The sequence below is a fragment of the Scyliorhinus canicula genome, chromosome 9, assembly GCF_902713615.1.
Source record: "Scyliorhinus canicula chromosome 9, sScyCan1.1, whole genome shotgun sequence".
In the NCBI taxonomy this organism is placed as follows: domain Eukaryota; kingdom Metazoa; phylum Chordata; class Chondrichthyes; order Carcharhiniformes; family Scyliorhinidae; genus Scyliorhinus; species Scyliorhinus canicula.
Window position 1 is genome coordinate 87,554,757 of NC_052154.1, and position 25,113 is coordinate 87,579,869.

The 25,113-nt window shown below is 44.9% G+C and overlaps 1 protein-coding gene across 1 annotated transcript in view; it reads left to right on the plus strand.

The window, feature by feature from the left end:
- The window catches only part of st3gal2 (ST3 beta-galactoside alpha-2,3-sialyltransferase 2), a 510,319-nt gene that overhangs the window by 324,143 nt on the left and 161,063 nt on the right, over nucleotides 1–25,113 (plus strand). Inside the window, exon 4 of the mRNA XM_038807114.1 lies at nucleotides 2,367–3,713. Within this exon, the coding sequence (XP_038663042.1) occupies nucleotides 3,306–3,713 (408 nt within the window). The 5' untranslated portion in view covers nucleotides 2,367–3,305. The remainder of the gene's footprint in view (nucleotides 1–2,366; nucleotides 3,714–25,113) is intronic.

A 25,113-nucleotide genomic window follows, 5' to 3' on the forward strand; every position in this document is an offset into this window, starting at 1 on the left:
TCGTGGCTACTCCAGACATTTCATTAACCCTTGCAGTTCTTTCAGTTATGATAATACCACAGCATGGAGGTTGAATGTGGGACTGTTGGTGGGTCTGAATTTTTGTACTAAAATGGGGAAGGTGATCATAGATTATGTGGAGTTTAATCGTAATGGAGAGGTTTCATGTTCACTGGTATGGAAAGCATTGAGGGCGATAGTGAGCGGTATGGTTATTGCGTTTAAGGTGCAGCTGGATAGGGAGGCGAGGGTGGAATGACAACGGTTGATAGAGGAGATTTTGGAAGTAGATAGGAGACATGCGGAGGAACCAGATCCAGGTCTTCTGGTGAAGAGAAAGAAGTTCGATTCGAGGTTCAATCTTTTATCTACGGGGATGGTGGTTCAGCAGCTGAGAAGGTCGAAGGGGGTCTTCTATGAGCATGGGGAGAAGGCCACCCTTTGTTGACGGGCCAGCTCCGCAGGCAAGAGGCACGGAGGGAAATAATTTGGATCACAGGTGGGATGGGTGAGCTGGTCGTGGCGCTGAAGCAGGTGAACAAGATTTTTGAAGAGTTTTATAGGGATCTGCATAGGTCACAGCCACTGGAAAATGTGTTGGATATGAGAGAGCTTTTGGGGCGGTTGGAGTGCCCGGAGGTAGGAGAGGAGGAGAGGGTGGGATTGGAGTAGCCAATGCGGTTGGAGAAGTGCAGGTTGCGATAGGGAAGATGCAGATGGGTAAGGCACCGGGGCAGGATGGTTTCGCTCTGGAATTTTATAGAACGTTTAAGGATAAATTGGTGCTGCTGTTGGTAAAAATGTTTGAGGATGCGATGGTTAGGGGGCCTTGCCGGAAACGATGGGTAGGCATCCATTTTGTTGTTGCCTAAAAAGGATAACGATCCGGTGCAGTGTGGCTCATATAGACTCATATCTCTGTTGAATGTGGATGCCAAGATACTGGCAATTTTGGCAGCACTTTAGGTTGGGAGCGGGGTCGAGGCTGATCTGGGGGAATCATGGATTTGAGCCAGAGAGGATGGATGTGAGGTGTCGGGGATGTGTAGAGAGAGGTGTGAAGGAGATGAAGGATTTGTTTTTGGAGGGGCGGCTCGCAAGCTTGGAGGAGTTGAGGAGGATGTTTCCATGTGAGGACGGTTTTTGGTATATGCATACCGAAAACATCTTTGCTAGAAAGATTTTTCCGACCGTTTGCAAGGACCTCCTGTTGGAGGAGTGTTGTCGGTAATGGGATTGGAGGGTGGGATTTATGGGAGGATTTTGGAGGAGGATAAGATGTCTATGGCCAGAGTTAAGGCCAAGTCGGTGGAGGAGTTGAGATGGCATTGGAGGAGAGACTGTGATGTGAGGTGCTGCGGAGAGTGAACGCCTTAACCTCGTGCGCAAGGCTGGGGTTGACACAGTTAAAGGAGGTGCACAGCATGCATTTGATGAAGTCAAGGATGAGCTGACTGTTAGTGGGGGTAGAAGATACTATTGAAAGGTGTGGAAGAGGCCCGGCTAATCATGTGCACATGTTCTGGTATGCCTGAAGTTGGAGAAATTTTAGGGGTCATTTTTCAGCACCATGTCGGCGATCCTGCTTGTGGATTTGGAGCCAGTCCCCTGGGGGCCACATTCGGGGTGTCGAGCCTGCCAGAGTTGCAGTTGGCAGTAGGGCAGATGTTTTAGCCTTTGTCTCGTTGATCACTCACAGGCAGGTTCTGTTGGAGTGGAAGTCAGCTTCTCCACCCTGTGCCTCGGTGTGGCTGGGGGATCTAATAGAGTTCTTACATCTTGAGAAGGTGAAATTTGCCCTAAGGGGGGAGAATGAGCGGTTCCACAAGAGATGGGGTTTGTTTATTTTGCATTTCAGAGGGTAGTTACCGTCAACTGTTTGGGGGGGGGTTTGTGCATGGTTTGTTGTATTTGGGGGTGTCGTGTTTTTGATTTGTTTTGTAAAATGTTAAAGTGCTAAAAAAAATTGAATGGAAATACTTTTTAAACAAATGAATATCAGATGATCCATTTTGATTCCTCCCACAGTCGAATATCCTGGTGCCAAATATTATGCAGGCTCACACATAAAGAATTCAGCACTTGGCACAGGGCTGTTGGTAGTTCTGAATTTTAATCCAAGCCTGAGTCAGGAGAGAAAGGGAGAAAATTGAATCAAACATTTTATTTTGGCCATAGTGACTTTTAAATTAAGGACGGACACTGATGCCTAGTAATGTGGTTTACTGATATATGCAATGGTTTGTTTCCTAATCTTGGACTTTTAATTGATTGAACTACACAGAAAAGAAATCAGGGCACTTTGTTTTGATTTGTTTACGGACTGTGTAGACTGAACTTTCTTTTTCTCTTTTTTTAAAATCCAGGCTTTTCATGTGGAGTGGAACACACTGTCTGCCTGAGCAAGTCCTGAGTAACTGGCCAAACAGCAAAATCCAGAAGAAAAGCTGACGTGGGTTTAGAAAGCAGAGCACACCCGTCTCTGCAGTTCTGCTGCACGTGGAGGGGGGAAATGTTTTTTAGCCTTGTTGTAATCTCTTGCTTGACAGTGTATTAAGGAAGCTGAATGGCATCGACGAACATACAGAGGACTTGTGAGCAGACAGTACTCTCATCTGCACGCCTTGATTTACCTCTTTTTTTTTGAGCACATATCAATAGTCACCTTGGCAACAGCTCTCTCGCAGACATACCTCTTCGTGAAAATAAGAGACGCACAAGAGATGCTATAAATTTCTGAAGCAGCGATCTGGGCTCCGGTTCATACAAGGCAAGACTTTTTTGAGAGATTGTGGTTTGTGGCTCACAGTGCGAGAGTAAATCAAACAGCAGTTTAACCGAATTAATCCAACATCCTATCACGGAAAAACCAAGCTGCTTGCTTAATCTCTCGGAGGACCAAGGAACTAACGAATGAGCTAGCCGCTGGTTCGAGGAGTCTGATTCTGTCAAGCTTGTTCCAAAGGATGGTGGTGATTGTTTTTAACTGTCACGGTATCTGAGGCGAAAGGAGATTTCGCAGAATCTTCAGCTTTGCTTGCAAAGGGGAGGAGAGAAGGAAGTGAAAGCAGAGGCTGAATATCTAACTGAAAGAAAAATCATCAGCAAGCAGCCTCTGTTGAGAATGTTTAACTGCTACATGCCAGTGTTTAATGGAACAGTTGAAGCATTCCCTGAGGATCTCCAATTAAAACAAACAGCAAGCCTCCAGTAAATTAGACAGGAATAAACAGCGTAGTTGATTTTCGGCACTCTTCCACTTTTGACCTCTGCCCCCCCCCCCAGCTGAAGTCACTCAACAATACATGAGAATCAGCAACAAGAACTTCGTGTCAACAGCCAAAGGTCCGAGCCCAAAGTGCAACATTGTGACAATGAAGTGCTCGCTTCGGGTATTTATCCTCTTCCTTGTGCTTCTCGTTGCCTTTCTGACTTCCCTGTTTTTCACTTACACGCTGACAGGTGTGACCAACATGGCCTACCTGGAGACTCAGGGTGTGGAAGATGCACACCGGGTCAAACTGGTACCCAGCTACTTAGGCATGCAGAAGTTGAGCAAGGATCTTGTAGGTCAGAAGACGTGTGCTTGTGATCGTTGTGTAGGTGACCCTGGTGTGTCACAGTGGTTTAATGAGCACTTTGATCAGGATATTCTACCACTTTGGACAAAAGCAAACATGAAGTTGGACCCCGGCGTGTACAACTGGTGGGTGGTGAGTATCATTACACAGAGAGTGATCAAAGTTTGAATGTTTTTCGATTTTTTTTTTTCCCCTCATCTTCTGAAGGCATTCATTCAATCCATGTTACTGACAACACTCCAGGGTCTCACCTATATGGTCATTGTTTGTGTGTGAGCCGAGGCAGTTAACGTTAGCAAGCTATTTGAATATGGAGACATCCAAACAACCAAGAGCTTCTCTGGTATTTCCAAGTAACTGAAGTCATTGATTCTTAGTGTAATTCTAATAAACTTTCTCTGCACCTTCTCCAAGACCTTGACATCTACACAAATGCATAGTAATCAGGATCTGAAACTCTTGCTGATTTCACCCTCCTCCCACTCTCCCTTTCCTGAGAGTATTGAGGCCAATTATTTCTCATACACTACTACCTTGACTGAGATCAGTTAAACCGTTAAGTTGGCAATCTCACAGAGAGATACCAGAAGGATGTATGGAAATGAAAATGTCACATTGGTGTGTTTGAAGATGCTATTCTGAGGTTTTGTTTAAGACAATTGTGACACATTAGAGGAAGGTTATACTCTTTTTAACCATGTGTATAGAATCTTATATCACAGAAGGGCAGCACGGTGGCACAATGGTTAGCTCTGCTGCCTCACAGCGCCAGGGACCCGGGTTTGATTCTGGCCTTGGGTGACTGTCTGTCTGCAGTTTGCACATTCTCCCGTTTCTGCGTGGGCTTCCTCCGGATTCCTCCCTTAGTCCAGAGATGTGCAGGTTTGGTAGATTGGCCATGCTAAAGGTTTGCCCCGTAGTGTCCAAATTATGTATACGTTAGGTGGGGTTATGGAGCTATGGGGATAGAGCGGGGAAGTGGGACTGGGTAGGGTGCTCTTTCGGAGACCCGGTGCAGACACAATGGGCCAAATGGCCTTCTTCTGCACTATCAGTATTCTTGGTATTCTATGCATTCAGCCCATCAGACCTGTGAGGATTTGTTCCTCAGAGTAAATTTTTCCTTTTCAAGTATACGTCCAATTCCTTTGTAACTGCTTCCCCTGCCTTTTCAAATGACAACAATTTGCAGCAAAGTGATTTTCCTCATTACCAATTAATTTACCAATTAATTTAATTCCTTTGATTAACAAACAGTTAGTAGAGACAGTTTCTCATTATTTACTCAATAAACCCTTTATAATTTTGAACGCCTCTGTAAGTTTCCCTTAACTTCCTCTATTCTTGCGTCACAGTGCCGAGGACCCGGGTTCGGTCCCGGCTCTGGGTCACTGTCTGTGTGGAGTTTTTACATTCTCCCCGTGACTGTGTGGGTTTATGTGCAGGGTAGGTACACTAAATTGCCCCATTAATTGGAGAAAAAAAATAATGTGGTACTCTAAATTTAAAAAAATTAAATTTAAAAAAACTTTCACTACTCTAAGGCGAATGTGTACCAGCTTCTCCGGTTTCTCAAATAGCTGAAGTCACTGATCTCTGGTCTCATTCTAAGAAATCACTTCTGCACTTACTCCAGGCATTGATATCCTTTTTAAAATGAGGTGCCCAGAAATGAACACAATGTTCAAACTGATTAGAATTAGAACATTACAGCGCAGTACAGGCCCTTCGGCCCGCATAACTTTCTTGTTTTTGTACTCTATGCCTCTATTTATAAAGCCAATGAACCCACAAACTTCATAACAGCTTTATTAACTAGTCTTGCCACCTTCAAAGATGTACATGCACAAATGTCAAGGCCTCTCTGTTCCTGCACACCCTTTAAAATTTTAATGACTAGTTTATATCTCTCCTAGGACTGTTTGTTGTTGATAACAGGTACAAAAAGGGTCCCGTTTCCTAGCGCTAACAACACTCAGCTCAGTGACTTCATCAGAAGCAGCAGTGTATGTGAAAAGATCAATTGGCAAACATCTGGAGCGGTGAGAAGTGTGGGAAAGGTGGTTCACACCACCCATGTACCTCAATGTCTTGAGCTGCTTGTGAATTTGGTACACAATGAGTTAAAATAGCTTTCAGCTTTACTGAATAGGTGTGCTTTGTAAAGGACGAGAAGCTGAAGGTCTGGGAAGGTTACTTATCCATTTCTTGAGAGTCTGGGGCATATTGTTTGGTCACTGCAGTAATAAAGTGATTGAAGAATTTCGGTGAACAATATAACCATAGCAAAAGAGATTGAGATGATTATGAATGATCTTCTCTGGTCCATGTTATCCGAAGCTACATTATTTGTCTTTTGTTGTGTTATGATTTAATTCTGAAATGAATGGATTATTTTCCATTCTGGAGGGTAAGTCCTGTGTCAGGAGTAGAAGTCAGAGTGACTTCCGCTGGAGAGTGAGGTGTTCTTTTAAATAAATTTAAAGTGCCCAATTATTTTTTTGCCAATTAAGGGGCAATTTAGTGTGGCCAATCCACCTAGCCTGCACATCTTTGGGTTGTGGGGGCAAAACCCACGCAAGCACAGGGCGAATGTGCAAACTTCACACGGACAGTGACCCAAAACTGGGATCGAACCTGGGACCTTGGCGCCGTGAGGCAGCAGTGGAGAGTGAGGTGTTTTAACACGCGAGATATTTCTTTATTTATTTTTAAAATTTGTTCATGGGATGTGGGTGTCACCAACTGTGCCAGCATTTATTGCCCATCCCTAATTACTCATCAGGGGGTAGTTGAGAGTCAACCACATTGCTGTGGGCCTGGAGTCACATATAGGCCAGACCATGTAAGATTGGCAGAGTTCCTTCCCTGAAGGACATTAGTGAACCAGATGGGCTTTTATGACAATTGCCAATGGTTTCATGGTCATCATTAGACTTTTATTTCCAGATATTTTATTGAGTTTAAATTCCATCACTGCCACACTGGAATTTGAACCCGGGTCCCCAGATTATTATTCTGGGTCTCTGGATTACCAGTCCAGCGACAATGCCACTAGGCCACCGTCCCACCTCCTTTGTTAATCTTATTAATTATGCATCCGCAAGGGGCACATCAAATCTCATGGTGGAGTGGCAGGAAATGATCTGCCCCACTGTTACCTCAGGCTCCAAGTTCCTGATGGGATATTTAAACAGCTCTCTGACATCCATTCACTCTTCCACTCTGCTCCTTCCCTGTGTCCAGTCTTGGTGCCGCTTGTGCTACAGGCAGCCATTATCTCTCAGTGATGGAGTGGAAGGAAAGCGGAAGCAGCATCGACTGACCTCAGAGTACAGCAGGAAGTCTACCCCGCCAGGTGCATGCCGATTATGTAGAGTTGTAAAAATGAACATTCTAAATTCCTGCTGGCAGGGCTCTTAATTTGGAGGGGGAACACAATGTGTTGGCCTTTTATTGATGCAAATGGATTCCTGACATAACTCTGCGAGGCACTCAACCTGTCTTCAAGCTGCCATGAAAGTCTGGAGATCAAGATTCAAACCTAATTTCATGCCAGCGGGAAATTGATTTTTGGCCACCCGCCAAATCTTGTTTTCCACCACAATCGCACCATCGCACCTCGCTCCTGCCATTGGGGGGCATCGACCTGCCATAATTGCACCCTAAAAGTGGAAACGGTATTTGAATGAGGGGTGGCACGATGGCGCAGTGGTTAGCATTGCTGCCTCACGGCACATTCTGCATGGGCCTCAACCCCACAACCCGAAGATATGCAGGGAAAGTGAATTGGACACTCTAAATTGACCCTAAATTGGAAAAAAAAGAATTGGGTACTCTAAATATTTTTTTTAAATGAGTGCTTTCACTGAACCATTGTTTGCAGTAGCCACACTGGAGTTGTAAAGTATGTAACCTAAGCTCTTATAGGGAATCATGAACTCCATAATAAAGAATTATATAATTATATGGAATTGTATTGTATGATTTAACTGAGTATTTACATTGGATTATGTAACAAGATAAAAATCTGACCCTGTGGTTGTTACAAGCAATGAGTTTGCTTAAAGTAACAAAAGAAAATAGAAGAAAGCAGTCCAACAATGAGCAATATAGACCAAGGAGATCCAAGATTTAATCCCTGGTTTGTGTATGGAATCACTATTAATTGATCCTTATCTAAAGGTATATTGTGGGTGTATGTAGAGGGCAGCATGGTAGCAGAGTGGTTTGCATTGCTGCTTCACAGCACCAGGCACCCGTGTTCGAATCCCGGCTTGGATTACTGTCTTTGCGGAGTCTGCACGTTCTCCCCGTGTCTGCGTGGGTTTCCTCCGGGTGCTCCGGTTTCCTCCCACAAGTCCCGAAAGACGTGTTTGTTAGGTGAATTGGACATTCTGAATTCTCCCTCTGTGTACCCGAAAAGGCGCCGAATTGTGGCAACTATGGGCTTTTCACAGTAACTTCATTGCATTGTTAATGTAAGCCTACTTGTGACACTAATAAAGATTATGTATGTACATGTGTTTACATAGGATGATATAAGGCATAGGAACGGGTTATTCAGCCCAGCCAGTTCATGCTAGCAATATGGCATCTTTCCTCATCTAAATATATTGTCATCAACATTTATTCTTTTTTTCCCTCGAATGCTTGTCTAGATTCCCCTTAAATGCATCTATACTCTTCAGTTCAAACACTTCCACATTCTCACTACACCTTGGGTAAAGAAGATTCTTTTGCATACCCTATTGGATCTCATAATGACTATCTTATATTGATGGCCTCTAGTTATGATCCCCACAAGTGAAATCATTCTCTCTGTATTCATTCTTTCAAAACCTTTCATAATTTTCATGATCTCTATTAGGTCACCCCTCAGCCTTCTCTTCTCAAAAGAAACGTGATCCAGCTTTGTTGATTCCAATGTCATCCTCGTAAATCTCCGCTGCATCCTCTACCGTGCTTCTTTATCCTTTTTCCAATATGGTGACCAGAAGCTCGTGGAGAAGCCTTGTGGAGTTAATCAAGGTTCAATACAGATTGGCACACTTTAGTAGCCACAGAGGAGTCCGGAAAGGACAGTTCAAATAAATGATTTATTGCCAAAATAAAGTATACAAGTAAAAGTCCCAGCTGGAACTACTCTACAGCTCCTACCTGGGCTGGCTTTTAATGTCCAAAGTTAACTAGCCTGCTGATGGGCCCCCACCGCTCAGTGGGGGAGCTCATACTCCAAGAAGCTCATGAGGAGATTAATTGGGTCGTCCCCGTGGATCTTATGGGGCTTATAATACATACCTTCCCTACTTTTAAATTCTATTCCTCTAAAAATGAGGCTTAGTGTTCGGTTTGGTGTTTTTAGTGGCCTTTTTATACAGAATTAGGCTTAGTTGTGATTCCCCCTGCAATCAAATTGCCACTGTTGATGCTTACACCTGACGGACAAGGTACTGGATGGCTCTTCCTACTTGGTACAAATGTGCTTCTTCATTTCAGCAGAAGAGGGAAACACCGGGGAAGAAATAATGAATTTTATATTAAGGCTGAAGAGGTGACACTGTGGGGACACATGTATACCATACAATATATCATGATTCAAACAAATAATTGGTGAAGCCATGGAAACTAGCCTGCCTCTTCAATTCCCCAGTGTGTTCATATTCAGTTGTTCTTGCTGCTTCCTGTTGCCTTCATGTTTCAAATTATATTCTCAAAAAAGTGCTGCATGTTTATAACTTTAATGCAGGATTGCAGACTGGATTCTCTGAAAGGACAGGTTGTGATTGGAGAAAGTCAGCGTCAGTTCAGTATGGACAGGTTATGTCTGACCAGTGCATGTGAGATAGTGGGCATTACAGGATTTCAGGAAGGCATATGAGATTTTTCCATGTAATGCATTAATTCCCACAGTCTACGCGCCTGAGGTAGGCGGCAAAATATTAGGCAGAATTGATGCATGGCTAAAATGTAGACAAGGAATAGTAGTGTGTGGGAAGGTACCAAAGTGGAAAACAAGGGCACAGAATTTGTGTTGGGACTACTGGTGTTTATAATTTGTATTAGAGAACAAAATATTGCCGAAAGTGTCTTGATCGCTGCAAATTGGCTATAGTACTGATGTATTATAATTCATGGAGACTTGAACATGCTGTCTGCTCATGATGAAAATCAGCATCAATGTAAACTGTGACGAAGACAGTGTTGAACATCAAAAGGACATTAACAAGTTGGTGGAGTGGGAAGATAGGTGGCAGATGAGGTTCAATGCAGAGCAGTGTGAGGTCATGCATTTTGGTGCGAAGAACATGGACAATATAAAATAAGAGGTAAATTCTTTAGGGGTTTCAGGAGCAGAAGGACCTGGGTTTATATGTGGGTAGATCTTTGAAAGTAGCAGGACAGGTGGAGAGCAGTTAACAAAGCATAATAATAATAAATGTATCATGGGCTTTATTAATAGGGGTATACCGTACAAGAACAAGGTTATGCTGAATTTATACGAGAGATTAGTTAGACCTCAGTTGGAATATTGTGTACAATTCTGGCCGCCACACTATCGGAAGGATCTGAATGCATTGGAGAGGTATTTACAAGAATGGTTCCAGGGATGAGAAATTTCAGTTAAGAGGATTGATTAGTGAGGTTGGGATTGTTCTCATTGGAGAGAAGAGGACTGAAAGGAGATTTGATATAGATATTCAAAATCATGAGGGGGCTGGACAGAGTGGGTGGTGTTATGGACGCTAGACCAGATCCCAACTATGGCTAAGATAATGGACCAGAACTGCAACCATTTTTTTAAGGGTGTGCAGAAAGACCAATTCGCTCCAGAAGTGATTGTATGAGAAATGTCTTAGTTACTTTTACAAACAAAACTTTATTATAGCAAAGGAACAATAATATTTAAACTTTGAAACTAAGAAGAACAGCTTACATGTATCACTTCACCCTAACACACAATTTCCCATTAAACAGCACATAAAATGAACATGCAGCTCTCAATTCCACTTACACAGAGCAATCAAGCGGGCTGCTTTGTCCTGGATGGTGTAGAGCTTCTTGAGTGTTGTTGGAGCTGCACTCATCCAGGCAAGTGGAGAGACCCTCGTAGCCACAGTATTAATGTGGATAGTCCAGTTCAGTTTCTGATCAATGGTAACCCCAGGATGTTGATTGTGGGGGATTCAGCGATGGTAACGTCATTGAATGTCAAGGGGCGATTGTTAGATCCTCACTTGCATGGTCATTGCCTGACACTTGTGTGGCGTGAATTTAACTTGCCACTTGTCAACCCAAGCCTGGATATTGACCAGGTCTTGCTGCATTTGGACACAAACTGCTTCATTATCTGATTCAGTGCTAGCAGTTTTACCCTCAGGCTTTTAAACCCTAAATTTCCCACTATATGTTCAATCCAATTTCCTAACATCTCCCAGTCATCACAGTGTGAGGAATTGTTCCTGCTCGTAAAAGGATTGTGAATGAGAGGACATAGATTTAAAGAGATTTGCAAAAGAAGCAAATGAGATGTGAGAAAATATTTTGATACAGCGAGTGGTTCAGATCCAGAATGCACTCCTTGGAAGTGTGGTGGAGTCAGGTTCAATTGGGCAATCGAGAGGGTATTAGATGATTACTTGAATAGAAACAATCTGCAGGAGAATGACACTAAGTCATGATGCTCATTCGGAGAGCCAGTGCAGACACGACGGGCTGAATGGCTTCCTTCTGCACCGTAACCAATCTGTGATGGTTAACTCACGAGGTTAGATTGAGTGAAACTATGAAGTACACATTATACAAAAATGTTTGTGGTATCTAAGCACATGAGAACTTCTTAAATTATGAGTTATTAAAATTGTTGGTTCAATTTTCATATGTGGTCAGAAAAAGCAAATAGAACGAGATGGGATGTGCTTCATAAACCTGTGGTGGCAATATTGAAGTTTTATTTGCCCTGGTGAGACTACTTCTGGACAGTTCTGATTTCCATATTACTGAAAAGCTTAAAATTCTTGAGGTAGAGTTTGCAGAGTCGCATTGTGAGGCTGACTGATGAACATGAGGAGTAATTGTTCACCCTGCAAACACATACCATGAAAGAAAGAAAAAATGTATAAATTGTATTTGTACCGTGTCTTCCACAATGTCAGGGTGTCCCAAAGTGCTTCACAGCCAATTAAGCAGTCACTGTTAAAATATAGGAAATGCTGCAACCAATATGTGCACAGCAAGCTCCCTCAAACAGCAATGAAATAAATGACCAGACGATTTGTCTTTAAGTGTTGGATAAGGGTGAACTCCTCTATTCTTCTTCGAATGGTGTCACAGTTTATTTTATATCCACTTGAGAGGGTAGACAGGGCTTCATCTTAGTGTCTCATCCGAAAGACTGCAGCTCTGACAGTGCCACACATTTTAAGAATGTAAAACATACAATTCTTGGGGTTCAGACTACTTTCGATCTGACTGATGTGACCCTCACTTCCTGCTGATTATACCTCACCTCACCTTCCATTACCAGCCATACCAGCCACCACACAAAATGCAGGACCCCTCCTGTAGATTCGAAGTGGGAATTTCCAGTTTGGGAAGACTGTGGCCCAGCACAACATTTGGGTAATAAGGGGCTAATGGAAGTTCTGCCCTTCACGAGAAACTCCCAGAGACCCAGGGTCCTGCCATTTTGTTAGGGTTTTGATACCCTCTGCTAGCATTACATTGGGCAGAAGATCAGCAGAACCAGCATTCATCTCATGTTTTTAGTAAAAGGATGATAGAATTGTGGACCAAGTTACCAGCAGGATTGTGAAACAATAGCAACTAGCATTTATACAGCACCTCTAATTTTGCAAAGCATTCCAAGCCATTTCACAAGAGCGTTATCAATCAAATTTAACAATGAACCAAAGAATAGAAGTGATATAGGCATGTGTAGGATGTATGACTCATTAAGCCTGCTTCATTATTCAGTAAGATCATGGCTAGATTTCAGCTCCGTCTCCACTTTGCCACCTGATCCCCGTAAGTCTTCATTTTCTTCATGCCCAAAAAACCTTTGGCTCGCTGTCTTTTTCTTTTGAAAATATTTTAATTAAAGTTTTCATTTTATAAAACACAAAAGTAAACATATCCATACAAATGAAAAACCACAGGACAGCACGGTTGCGCAAGTGGTTAGCACAGTTGCCTCACGGCGCCGAGGTCCCAGGTTCGATCCCAGCTCTGGGTTACTGTCCATGTGGAGTTTGCACATTCTCTGGCTGCCGGCGGGGCCCTGCTAGCCAGACCGCGCGGCCGCGCATGCCCAAGGGAATGCATCATCATTAATGACGTGAATGTTCCAGTCGTGTCAGTTTTAACAAGCTCATTTGCAGTTCAGAGATATATCGTCAATCTCATTATTCCATATCAGGTCCCTGGGCCAGCGACAGTAAAATCAGGCTGAATAGAGAAAGGGCAGGGATTTGATAGGTTTCTATTTATACTGTAACAAATTGGCCTGTGGGAGCAATGTGATCATTTCCACAGTAACTACTCTTCATCTTTTTGGGATAAAATGTTTGCTCCATGATAACAATGAGACAGAATATTCCCACCTATCGTCAATCCCATGTAATTAAATCACCATAATAAGTACCACTATTACTATTAAAGCGACATCATGAAGTAGCTCAGGCCATTTAGTTAATCAGAGTTCTTCATCAATGTGTTTTATGTAGAATAAAATGAAGGTTTCTCCTTATTTTCTTCATAAACATGCAATTAATAGAGATCTATAAGTGCAATACAATGACAAACAATGGAATGCTGGGATTATATATCCAAGTAATACAATACAATGCATATAACAATGAATATGCTTCTCCAGGAGCAATGTTGCTGAATGCTGACAAGTAACATATTGGGTGAAATATAATGATCCAGTGACGAGTTTGAAGGCAGGGGAACATTTAAATGGCGGGAGGATGTGGACCCCACTGTCTTCCCACCTCTGCCCAATTAAATCCGGGAAGACTTCTGGACAGCCACCCTGACCGGAAGCTAATTGAAGCCCTTAAGTGGATAATTAATGCCGATTTATGGGCCTCTTCCACAACCACTGGCATTGACCTTGTGGGGGAGTTGCCATGCGGGAGATAGTAAAAGCAAATCCGAGGGAGGGGGGTCCCTTGTTAAATGGTACTCAATGCCTAATGCAGGGGTGGGCAAACTTTTCCATGCAAGGGCCACATTCAGAAATTCACAATTCACAAAGGGCCGCATAGTAATGTTTAAGTAAAATAATTACTTCACCCGGTTATGATTCTGGGCGCCTCATATAGAACATAGAACAGTACAGCACAGAACAGGCCCTTCGGCCCTCGACATTGTGCCGAGCAATGATCACCCTACTCAAGTCAACTTATCCACCCTATACCAGTAAGTAACCCAACAGCCCCCCCCCCCCCCATTAACCTTAAAAAAAAAATTTTAAAAAAAAAGAAATTTATTTTAAAAATAATTTTTTTTTTTTTTAATGACTTGGTGGGCTGCAGAAATACCTTTGGCGGGCCGCATGCGGCCCGCGGGCTGTAGTTTGCCCACCCCTGGCCTAATGGTACTCAATGCCTAACATCAGACTTGCGAAGAGTCTATTCTTCTGAACCCTTCCCCTCACTCGTCCAATCAGTAAATCCTTCCTCACACCTTATCCCGCCTTCACTCACTTTGTCACCTGGGTCCATCAGCGATCCTCAAGCCTGTTTTGGGTCCATTACCGGCAACATACATCACTCCCTGGGATGCTGATGGGCCATAGAGAGCTGCCAGGTGCTGAATACTGGGAAAGGCCCACTACGGGATGGACAGTTAATTCAGGCGGATCTTCCCTTTGGAGACAAAACGGGATTCCAGCTAGCAGGTCAGACTGGAATCGCTATCATTAAATTCCACCCATTGTTTGTGTATAATGATTTGCTATTGCGTGCACTTTATTACACCAAAAGTATCCCTCACTGAGTGCCCTCTCTTCTGTTAAGTATTTCTAACTGTACACAATGACATATTAGACAAACAGTGTCCAAGCGGGTAGGGTAGTGGGCTTTCTCTTGGGCAAACATATTCTCCCATGTTTGTTCAAGTTGTAATAATGTGTGCCGGAAATTGGAATCTGTCTAATTAGTTTAAAAAACTCTGGAAGGCAAAGCTGGCTCACATTTGAACAGGAAACTGGCATTTGATTAGCAGGAGACCAATTAAGACAGCTATGTTCTTCTAACAGCGTCTCACGTGTGGATTGTCTCAACTATATTGATGCTGTTTATGTGGACTTAAAAAAATCTAAATAGTATGAGAAAACCATATCAAAATGTGTCATTGACGGTGGTCGTTTCAAACGAAAACTGAAAAATTCAACCTATTGTCATTAAAGAAAGTAGAGTAGAGGGGATAGGATAGATTAAAGCTGTTCCGATGTAGAAAGTAAGAAGTCTTACAACACCAGGTTAAAGTCCAACAGGTTTGTTTCAAACACCAGCTTTCGGAGCACTGCTCCTTCCTCAGGTGAATGGAGAGGTATGAGGATGTAGAAAGAGGAGAGATATTTTGCACAAAGCCAAGAGGTACAATGAAATGATAGGAATTTTTGGAAATTCCCATCCAAAGTCCATGGACATTTTGCTGGTCCTTCAAAGTTTCCATCCCGTCCCCGACGATTCCTGCGGCAGGCAGGACCGGGAATCATGAGCTCAGATTAGCACACAAAATATCTTGTAAATGGGAAGGGAAAAGATGGAAAATTTGCACTTGTTGAGTGTTGCAGGGCGCTCGTACACATGAAGAGCAGCTATGATGTAATTCTCAACTATGAAAAACTGTCCACCAAAACATCTGAATTCAGCTCCTTTTATATGGCCCCGAGGGGACTGGGCTCCAAGTCCAAGTGCCAGATCACCGACATGGTGCTGAAAAAAGACCCCCAAAATTTCTCCAACTTTGGGCAGGACCAGAGCAGATGTACATGCTTGACGATACCTCTCCCACATGCTCACAAGTGTCCTCCACCCCCCCAAACAACCGGTTCATCCTCAACCTCATCAGGTGCGCTCGGTACACCACCTTTAACTGTATTAACCCCAGCCTCACACACGAAGTTGAGGCATTCGCTCTCCACATCACCTCACACCACAACCCCTCCCCCACCCCTCCAATGCCACCCCCAACTCTTCCTCGCATTTGGCCTTAACCCCTTCCAGCGATACCATATCCTCCTCCAAAATCTTCCCATAAATCGCTGAGATGGCTCCCCCTCCAACCTCATCACTGACAGCACCCCGTCCAACAATGAGGAGGGAGGTGTCACCGGAACCATCAGGAAAACCTTCCTTGCAAAGCCCCGCACCTGCATATACCTAAAGGCTCGCCCCCCTGGAATACCAAACTTCTCTGTCAACTTCTCTAAACTCGCAAACCGCCTTTCCAAAAATAAACCCTTCATTTCCATCACCCCCTGCTCCTCCCATCTCCAAAACTCAGCGTCCAGTCTCCACGGCTCAAACACATAATTCTCTCGAACTGGCATCAGCTTCGATCCCACCCCTAACTTAAAATGCTGCCGAAATTGCCTCCATATCTTCAGCATGGCTACCACCACTGGACTACATATTACCCTGGGGCAAACAAGAGCGGTGCCGAAGCCAGTGCCCACAACCCCGATCCTCTACAAGAGTCTGCCTCCATCCTCACCCACATCATCTCCAGCTCCCTACCCACGCCTACACCTTCTTGGCATTTTCCGGCCAATAGTAATACATCAGATTCGGACTGTCGCTGACTCTGAAGTACCATCTTCTGAATCCCCGCTACCCTAAGCGCCCATACATTTGATGCATTCAACCGTGCCACCCTCAGAAAAAATACCTTTGACAAAAAGGCCAGTGAACACTGGAATAAAAGAAATAAAAATCATAATAAATAAAAAATAATATTCATCTTTACCTCCTGCAACCGGCCTGCCAATGATAAGGGGAGGCTGTCCCACCTCAACAAATCTGCCTTGACCCTACACACCAGGCTTGTAAAATTCAATGTATGGAGCCGGGCCCTGTCCCGGTACCTGAAGTGAGTAGTCGCCACACGAAACAGTCGTTCCCGCTGGCAGAGGATCTACCAGGATGCCGCGCTGGCAGTGCCAAGGTGGCATTTTGCCTGCGCCGGGGATCGGGCTCAGTGGTGCCCAGCCCGTGTGAGATGGGCAGCATGTGGGGCTCAAAGACCCATAGACAGGCAATTTGTGGCGTTGGGGGATTCGGGGGTCGTGTTGGGGGAAATCGAGAGATCAGGCGCCATTTAAAAATGGGGCTGCGATTTGGGGCTTTTTCGGCATACAAATTGAACTTGGAGAAGAGTGAGTGCTTTTTTTGCTTCCTCTTGGGGGGGTGGGGGGGTGCTGGGACCTGGGTGGCACTGCCAGGATGCCAGGCTGGCAGTGTCAAGATGTCTGGGTAGCATCAGCATGCCAGGGTGCCACATGACTCATATACCAGCCACCCGGAGGTCCAATCGCCTGGGGAACCCCCCAAGTGCCGTTTCACTAGGTCCCTGTTTGTGGGGACCAGTGCTGAACTGCGCCTGACTGGGGTCCTCCGGGCGAGGTTGGTAGATCCAAGGAGCCAGTTCAGTCTGGCGCCCACAGAGTTTCTCTTTAGCTCATTTAGCTCAGTGGGCTAGACAGCTGGTTTGTGATGCAGAACGAGGCCAGCAGCACGGGTTCAATTCCCGTACCGGCTTACCCGAACAGGCGCCGGAATGTGGCGACTAGAGGCTTTTCACAGTAACTTCATACTTGTGACAATAAAAGGTTCTTATTATTATTATTAACTCTGCAAACCTGGGTCCCATCCATTGTGGCTGGCATCCAGATCGCAACATCTCGTTAGATCTCGCAAGGTGTAATGTCTGTCGGGAGTCCCAGAAGAGGCCTCTCCTAGGATCTACCGCCCACGTTCCGTTCCAGTTCCAGCGGGATGTGGGTGGTAAATCGCGCCCCATATTTTTAAGAGGAGTCAAGATAGTCCCCCGATTTAAATATTGATGAAGACATTCTCTAGTTGATGAATATTCTGCTCTTCACAGCCAGGTGGGTCAGCACTGTGGGTGTGCCAGTCCACAGTTCAGTACTCGAGGATCAGCATATTGCATTGCTGGGCCAAAAGTAGGATGATTAGATTCAGAGGAAAGCTCCTTCTGCTTTTTCTCTCTCCAACAACATGAGTCAAGAGTTTTATAGCACAGAAAGAGGCTCTTCATACCATCGTGACTACCATCAAGCACCTATCTACTCTAATCCCATTTTACAGCACTTGGCCTGTAGCCTTGTCTGCCAGGGCATTTCAAGTGCTCATCTGAATGCTTCTTAAATGTTATCAGTATCCCCGCCTCTACCACTCTTTCAGGCCGTGAGTTCCAGACTACCACCACCATCTAGGTGCAAAATCCCCTCAAAATCTTCTTCCCATTACCTTAAATCTATGCCTCCTAGTTACCACCCCCCCCCCCCCCCCCCCCCCCCCCCCCTTTCTCTGCTCTAAGGAAAGCAACTCCAGCCTAACTGGCCTTTTTTCATAGCTGAAACGCTCCAGCCCAGGCAACAACCTGGTGAATCTCCTCTGCACCCTTTCTAGTGCAATCACATCCGCCTTTTTGTGTGGTGACCAGAACTGCACATAGTACTCTCGCTATGCCTAACGAGCATTTTATACAGCTCCATCTTGCCTCATATTGATCTGCCCACTGCACCAAGATGACACTTGCAGTTCTGCACTAACCAACTTTGTGGCCTTTCTGAGTGAGAATCCAAATGGAAAACTACTAAAAATGATCATTTCAAATGTGACCCAACCAGCCAGCAGAGAGGAATCTTTCTTTCCTCACATTTTCATTTTTCATTTCATGTGCTGGTTTGGGATGAAACAACAAATTGTTAATCCATTGCAACACAGAGTTCTTAGCTATGACAATATATTGCATGCAGCAATAAAAGGTGTGAAAGGAATAAACAGAAAACCAAAAGCTTGGTCAAAGGGGTAGCTTTTAAACAGTATCTTAAAAAAGCGACATGGAGAGGTGTAGGAAGAGGAATCCAAAGCTTGGGAAGGAGGCAACGAAAGATACGGCCATCAACTAAACAGACTCTTATGTCCTAAATCTAATGTTTTGCCATAAGCAGTCTGGAAACATCACGAGTGAATTTTGCCTCTCTGATTTAGAAGGGGCAATCAATAAATTGATGTAATCTGAACAAGATCACAGAGAGTGCATCAAGGTGTGAGTTAATGTAGCTTGTACATTTTTAAGTGATGTGCGGAACCATCATTTCCCATCTTTTTACAGAATCTTATTTTAAACAAATAGAGGATAGTGTTGTGAAAAGGTAATCTTCACAGACTTTCACCCCCAGCCAAACACCCACCTTCCCGCCCCAACTCCCCACTCAGCTATGTGGGTTTAGTTGATGGCTATGCCTTTAGTTGCCTACACCCCAAGCTTTGGAATTCCCTCCCTACACCTTTCCACCTCGCCTTCCTAAAACACTACTTAAAAGCTACCTCTTTTGAGGCAGCACGGTGGCACATTGGTTAGCACTGCTGCCTTAGGGCGCCGAGGACCCGGGTTCAATCCTGGCACCAGGACACTGTCTGTGACAAGGCACACAGATATAAGTGAGGGCAGATCCGGGGATCGACTGTTGGTTATAAGATATACCTGAGGGCATTCGTGCACAGGGGTAGTTCCAGGGGCGAATAAAGAAACTCCATGATAACTTACTCTGTATCTGATCGTTATCTTACTACGTGTGTATTAATAAAGATCCTGGTTTGGACAAGTCCCAAGCAGTTCTGTGGATTCCTTGCTAGACACCAAGCACTGAACACAACAATGCTTAGGGTGGTGTGGGGTGGTGCGTGTGGGGTGGTGGTGAGGGGGAGGGGGGGTGCAGGGGTTGATGCACAACTCATTTGAGGTCTCACTTCCTCAAACGCGCCCGATCTCCACTTAGGCAACCTCCCTTTTTTCTGGTCCGCTGACCATGTCCAGGGCTGCTCACTACGATGAGGGACCGCAGGCCTGCCGGTCCTCCTTCAGTTTCTCCCGCTCCCGGCGGTTATGAGCAGCCTTCTCCTGAGGGCGGGGGGAAACAGAAAATGACAGTGTTAAACAGTCCAACACATGCAGCCCAGGGGTGGGTAACAGGTGGCCTCAGTGGCCAGGGCACACGGTCATGGCAGCCGGTCTGGGAGGCGACATGTGGAGCAGGGTGGAGGTTCTGCCGCCCTCCTGCCGGGGGCTGGTTGGGGATACAGGTGTGTGGGGTGGGGGTTAGCGCCAGGCGTACTGGTTGCCTACTCACCCTGGCCACCGTGAGGAGGTTGTGCAATTTCTTCCTGCACTGCTGGCCGGTCTGCCTCTGCCACCTGCGCCCAGGCACGGCGAATGGCGGAGGGTGGCAACCTCCTTCTGGGGCCGGGATACAGGGTCACCCGCCTCACCTCCACGGCATTCAGGAGGGTTTTCAGCTTGGTGTCCGTAAGTCGTGGAGCTGCCTACTCACTGTCATCTTGTTGGCCCCCAATTTTATTGATGGTCCCTTTAAATAGTGCAAGAGGAGGTCCTTCCTTCTGCCTAATACGTGTTCAGCTGTGCGAGTTTAAATGAGGGCATTGACTGGACTGTTGAATTCAAAAATGCCAACACTGGTGCTAAATCAGTGTTGCCTATCGTTTTGACATCATGAGTGTGTGTAGGGAGTAAAGTGTGTAAATCCCACACTGTTTCTCGTTGGAATCGATTGTATTCCATGTAATGCCGCTGCTAGCCCCTCAATAGTTGCCGAATCAGCCCAGGTGCGGCACCAGTTTTGCTGGCCACGAATCCTGCGGCAACACTTAGTCTTAGGAACGGAGAATCCAGTCCATTATCTCTCTTTAAACAGAGAGTTTCAGTGGCCTGCCATTTCCCCTTATTTACAAAGGCAATGGGTAGGCATAAATTGGGCTTTTTCAAATTGGCAAACTGTGACTAGTGTAGTGCTGAAACGATCAGTTAGGGGCCTCAACCATTGACAATCTACATTAATGACTTAGACAAAGAGCCAGAGAGTAACGTATGTTTGCTGACGATACAAAGCTAGGTGGAAACGTAAGTTGTGAGGAGGACACAGTGAGGCTGCAAAGAAATATAGACAGGTTAGGTGAACAGGCAACAAGATGGTGGATGGAGTGTCACATGGGGAAGTGTGAGCTTATTCACAAATTAAAAAGCAGAGTACTGTGGAAATGTGAAATAAAAGCAGAAAGTTCTCAAATACTCAGCAGGCCACATAGCATCTGTGGACAAAGAAACAGAGTTAACATTTCAGGTCGATAAACTTTCATCACAACAGGGAAAAGCTAGAGATGCAAAAGGATTTTATTAACCAGCTCAATACCAGTTCAACAATTTCAGAAGGTAAACTCTTCCCCAATTTTATTGACGGTCCCTTTAAATAGTGCTCGAGGAGGTCCTTCCTTCTGCATAACACGTGTTCAGTTCCACAAGCTTAAATGAGGGCATTGATTCAACTGTTGAATTCAAAAATGCCAACACTGGTGCTAAATGAAATTAAATGAAAAATCGCTTATTGTCACAAGTAGGCTTCAAATTAAGTTACTGTGAAAAGCCCCTAGTCGCCACATTCCGGCGCCTGTTCGGGGAGGCTGGTACAGGAATTGAACCCTGCTGCTGGCCTGCCTTGGTCTGCTTTAAAAGCCAGTGATTTAGTCCTGTGCTAAACCAGCCCCTGGTTTAAATCAGTGTTGCCTACTGTTTTGACATCATTATTTGTCTGCTCGACATACTCAGTGTATTAGCTATGCATGCACTTTCATCTTTGCCAGGATGGCACATGGTGCAATTCATGATTGAAAGGTTCCCACATGCAATGGGTGCCATCTTGCTTTCTGAACCACCGTGCCCAAATTCACCTGCAGGAAGATTTAAATAGTAATGAAGATACCTAGTGTACAAATGATAGATCAGAGGCAGGCACTGTACCTTATAAATAGAAACAGGTACTGGCAGTGTATACCTTGTACAGAGGCAGGTATTGACACTATATACATTGAATAGAGACATAAATTATGTTGTATATACAGTATTGAGTAGAAACTATCACAGACGTGGTACGTTGTTTCAGTGATTGAGGTAACAACCATGTCTATCCAACTGGAACATATTGGATGAAAATTCTCCGAAGTATTAACTGTTCCTTTGTATTGTATGATCCAGTTCCAGGAATACTGTGATTTCATAGCACCATATAGTTAACCAATACTGACAGCAACTGCACAAATCAATAGTAACATTGTGTCCAAATCAGATGTGACTAATTCAAAATTTCTGTAAAATATTTGAAAAATCAATCGGCAAAACGTCAAGGACAACTGGAAGCGTAGGGATAAATTCCATGAGGAAACAGAAATAAAAAAAGTCACTGGGTAGAATTCTCACTTTTTGAGTCTCAGTGCAGTGGCAGGCACTGCAGCGGTGCCTTTCCTGCTGACCAGACTGGCAGGATCCCACGCCAAATTCTGCGCTAGCAAGCTCATGAATTATGCACAGGTGAGTTCCTCTCTGAGTCAACTGGCAGGCCGGTAGCTGACTCATCCGCCGGCTGTCAGCTGAAGGACTCGAAGGTCCCCCAGTGCCATATTTAAACACCAGTCCAGTGCACTCATATCACTCTCTCCAACCCACCTGTCTTCAAGAGACCCTGAAACATGTCAGGAAGCCAGAAGCAAGAAGAAAATAGCACCTGCTTTCACCACCGAGGACCTCAAGGTCCTTATCCTACTGCACCGACACTTTCCCCTTCTTGGCCTCCTACATCAAATGATAATTCTGAGTAAAGCGATTTGGACCACTGGAGCCATTATCGCTTTTGCCTCCTCTCTGAAAAGATACATTGAAGACCAGAATGGTTAAAGAGTGCAGAAAATAAAGGTGTGAATGAGACCAGTGGGAGAAGTGGAGCAGCTAAACTATTGCAGCTTAGATTGCATGGTTCCTCATGCTTCCTTATCCCTGGGACTGTTAAAACACACATAGAGGTGAGCAGTATTCCATTCCACAGATGGAGCCCTGTGGGGGTTAAGAACTTGTGAATTACATGATTAAGTCAATGTGGCTCTGAACTCCACTCTTTGATTTGACATAACTATGAGCTTACTATGTTGCTCATAGTAAATGAATGAAATTTGGCAACTGATGAATGGCACTAATTGTTTTTTTGGAAAATATTTGTATTGTAATTTTTAGCAATTAATATGCAAAACAAACAATAACACAGAGTAATAATTAAATAGTAAGAATCACCTTCCCCAACCCTCTCATCCTCCTGCAACAGTATAACTTAGTTACTAAGTTCCCCCCTCACCCGGAATAGCTAACAGTGACCAACTATTTAAAGTCCATTATAAACGGTCACCATCGACAGTAAAATCCTTTCACTGATCCCTCTCACGGTAAACTTAACCTTCTCGAGGTGCAAAGGCTCCATCAAGTCACCTAGCCACACCAATGCGCTTGGTAGTGTAGTTGCCTTCCATTTCAATAGGATCTGCCTCCTTGCCACTAGTGAGGCAAAGATTTGGACATCTGCCCCTTCCCCATCCGGAGCTCCGTCACAACCGAAAATCGCCACTAATGGACATGGTTCCAGGACATAGTCTCAAAAAAGGGCCTCTAGGAGCCCACTAGCTTTAAGCATAACCAGAACATGTGCGTGTAGTGTGCAGGGCACCCCAAACACCCAACACATCTATCATCCAGCCCTTCAAAAACCGACTCATTCTAGCCTTGTTGAGGTGAGCCCGGAACACCACTTTTAGCTGGATGAGACTCAGCCTCCCACAGGACAAGCTGGAGTTCACCCTCCTCAGTACCTCACTCCAAATCTCCTCCTCCAAGATCGGCCCTAGTTGCTCCGCTCACTCTGCCATCATACCCTCAACCGAACACATCTCCTCCCCCAACTATCTGCTGGAGATACGCGACGTGTTGGCTACCTCTGAGCCCCAGCAGGATAAGATCCTCTGGAGCAAGGTTGAAGGCTGCTTCACCGGATAAGTAGAGAAGTACGTTTTGACCGAGCTACGCACCTGGAGATACCTGAACCCATCAGCATCTGTAAGCTCATATTTTTCCTTCAGTTCCCCCAGGCTAGCAAACCAACCCTCTAAAAGTAAGTTTCCCACCTTCTTGAAACCCCTTTCTTTCCACTCCCTAAACCTCACAACCGACCTAGCATGGTCAAATAGCTGGTTCCCATAGATGGGGATTTTGTTTTTAACTCATTTATGGGATGTGGGTTTTGCTGTTTAGGCCAGCATTTATTGCCCATCCCTAGTTGCCCTTGAGAAGGTAGTGATGAGTTGCCTTCTTGAACAGCTGCAGTCCTTGAGGTGTAGGTACACCCACTGTGCTGCTAGGGAGGGAGTTCCAGGATGCTGCCCCAGCAACAGTGAAGGAACGACAATATATTTCCAAGTCAGGGTGGTGTGTGACTTGGTGGGATTCCCAGGCATCTGCTGCTCTTGTCCTTCTAGATGGTAGTGGTTGTGGGTTTGGAAGGTGCTGTCTGAGGAACCTTGGTGAGTTACTGCAGTGCATCTTGTAGGTAGTACACATGGTTGCTGCTGTACGTTGGTGGTGTGGGGTTTGAATGTTTGTGGAAGGGGGAGCAATCAAATGGGCTGCTTTGTCCTGGATGGTATTGAGCTTCTTGAGTGTTGTTGAAGCTGCACTCATCCAGGCAAGTGGAGAGTATTCCATTACACTCGTGACTTGTGCCTTGTAGATGGTGGACAGGCATTGGGAAGTCAGGAGGTGAGTTACTTGCCATAGGAAAATCGCCACTAATAGACAAGGTTCCAACTCAGTGTTCAGGATTGCCAAAAAAGTCTCAAAAAAGGACCTCTCGTAGCCCACTAGCTTTAAGCACGACGAGAACACGAAGCTCAACACCATCCAGAACAAATTAGCCAGTGACCTGCCTTGGTAGCCACAGTATCAATATGGCTAGTCCAGTTCAGTTTCTGCTCAATGGTAATCCCCAGGATATTGATTATGGGGGATTCCGCAATGGTAATGCCATTGAATGTCATGAGACGATGGTTAGATCCTCTCTTGTAGAAGATGGCCATTGCCTGGCACTTTTGTGACACGAATATAACTTTCCACTTGTGAGCCTAAGCCTGTATATTGTCCTGGTCTTGCTGCATTTGGGCATGGACTGCTTCATTATCTGAGGAGTCGCGAATGGTGCTGAACATTGTGCAGTCATCTGCAAACATCCCCACTTCTGACCTTATGATGGAGGGGAGGTCATTGATGAAGTAGCTGAAGATGGTTGGGCCGAGGACACTAGCCTGTGGATCTCCTGCAGTGATGTCCTGGAACTGAGATGATTGACCTCCAACCATTTTATTTTATGCCAGGTATGACTTCAACC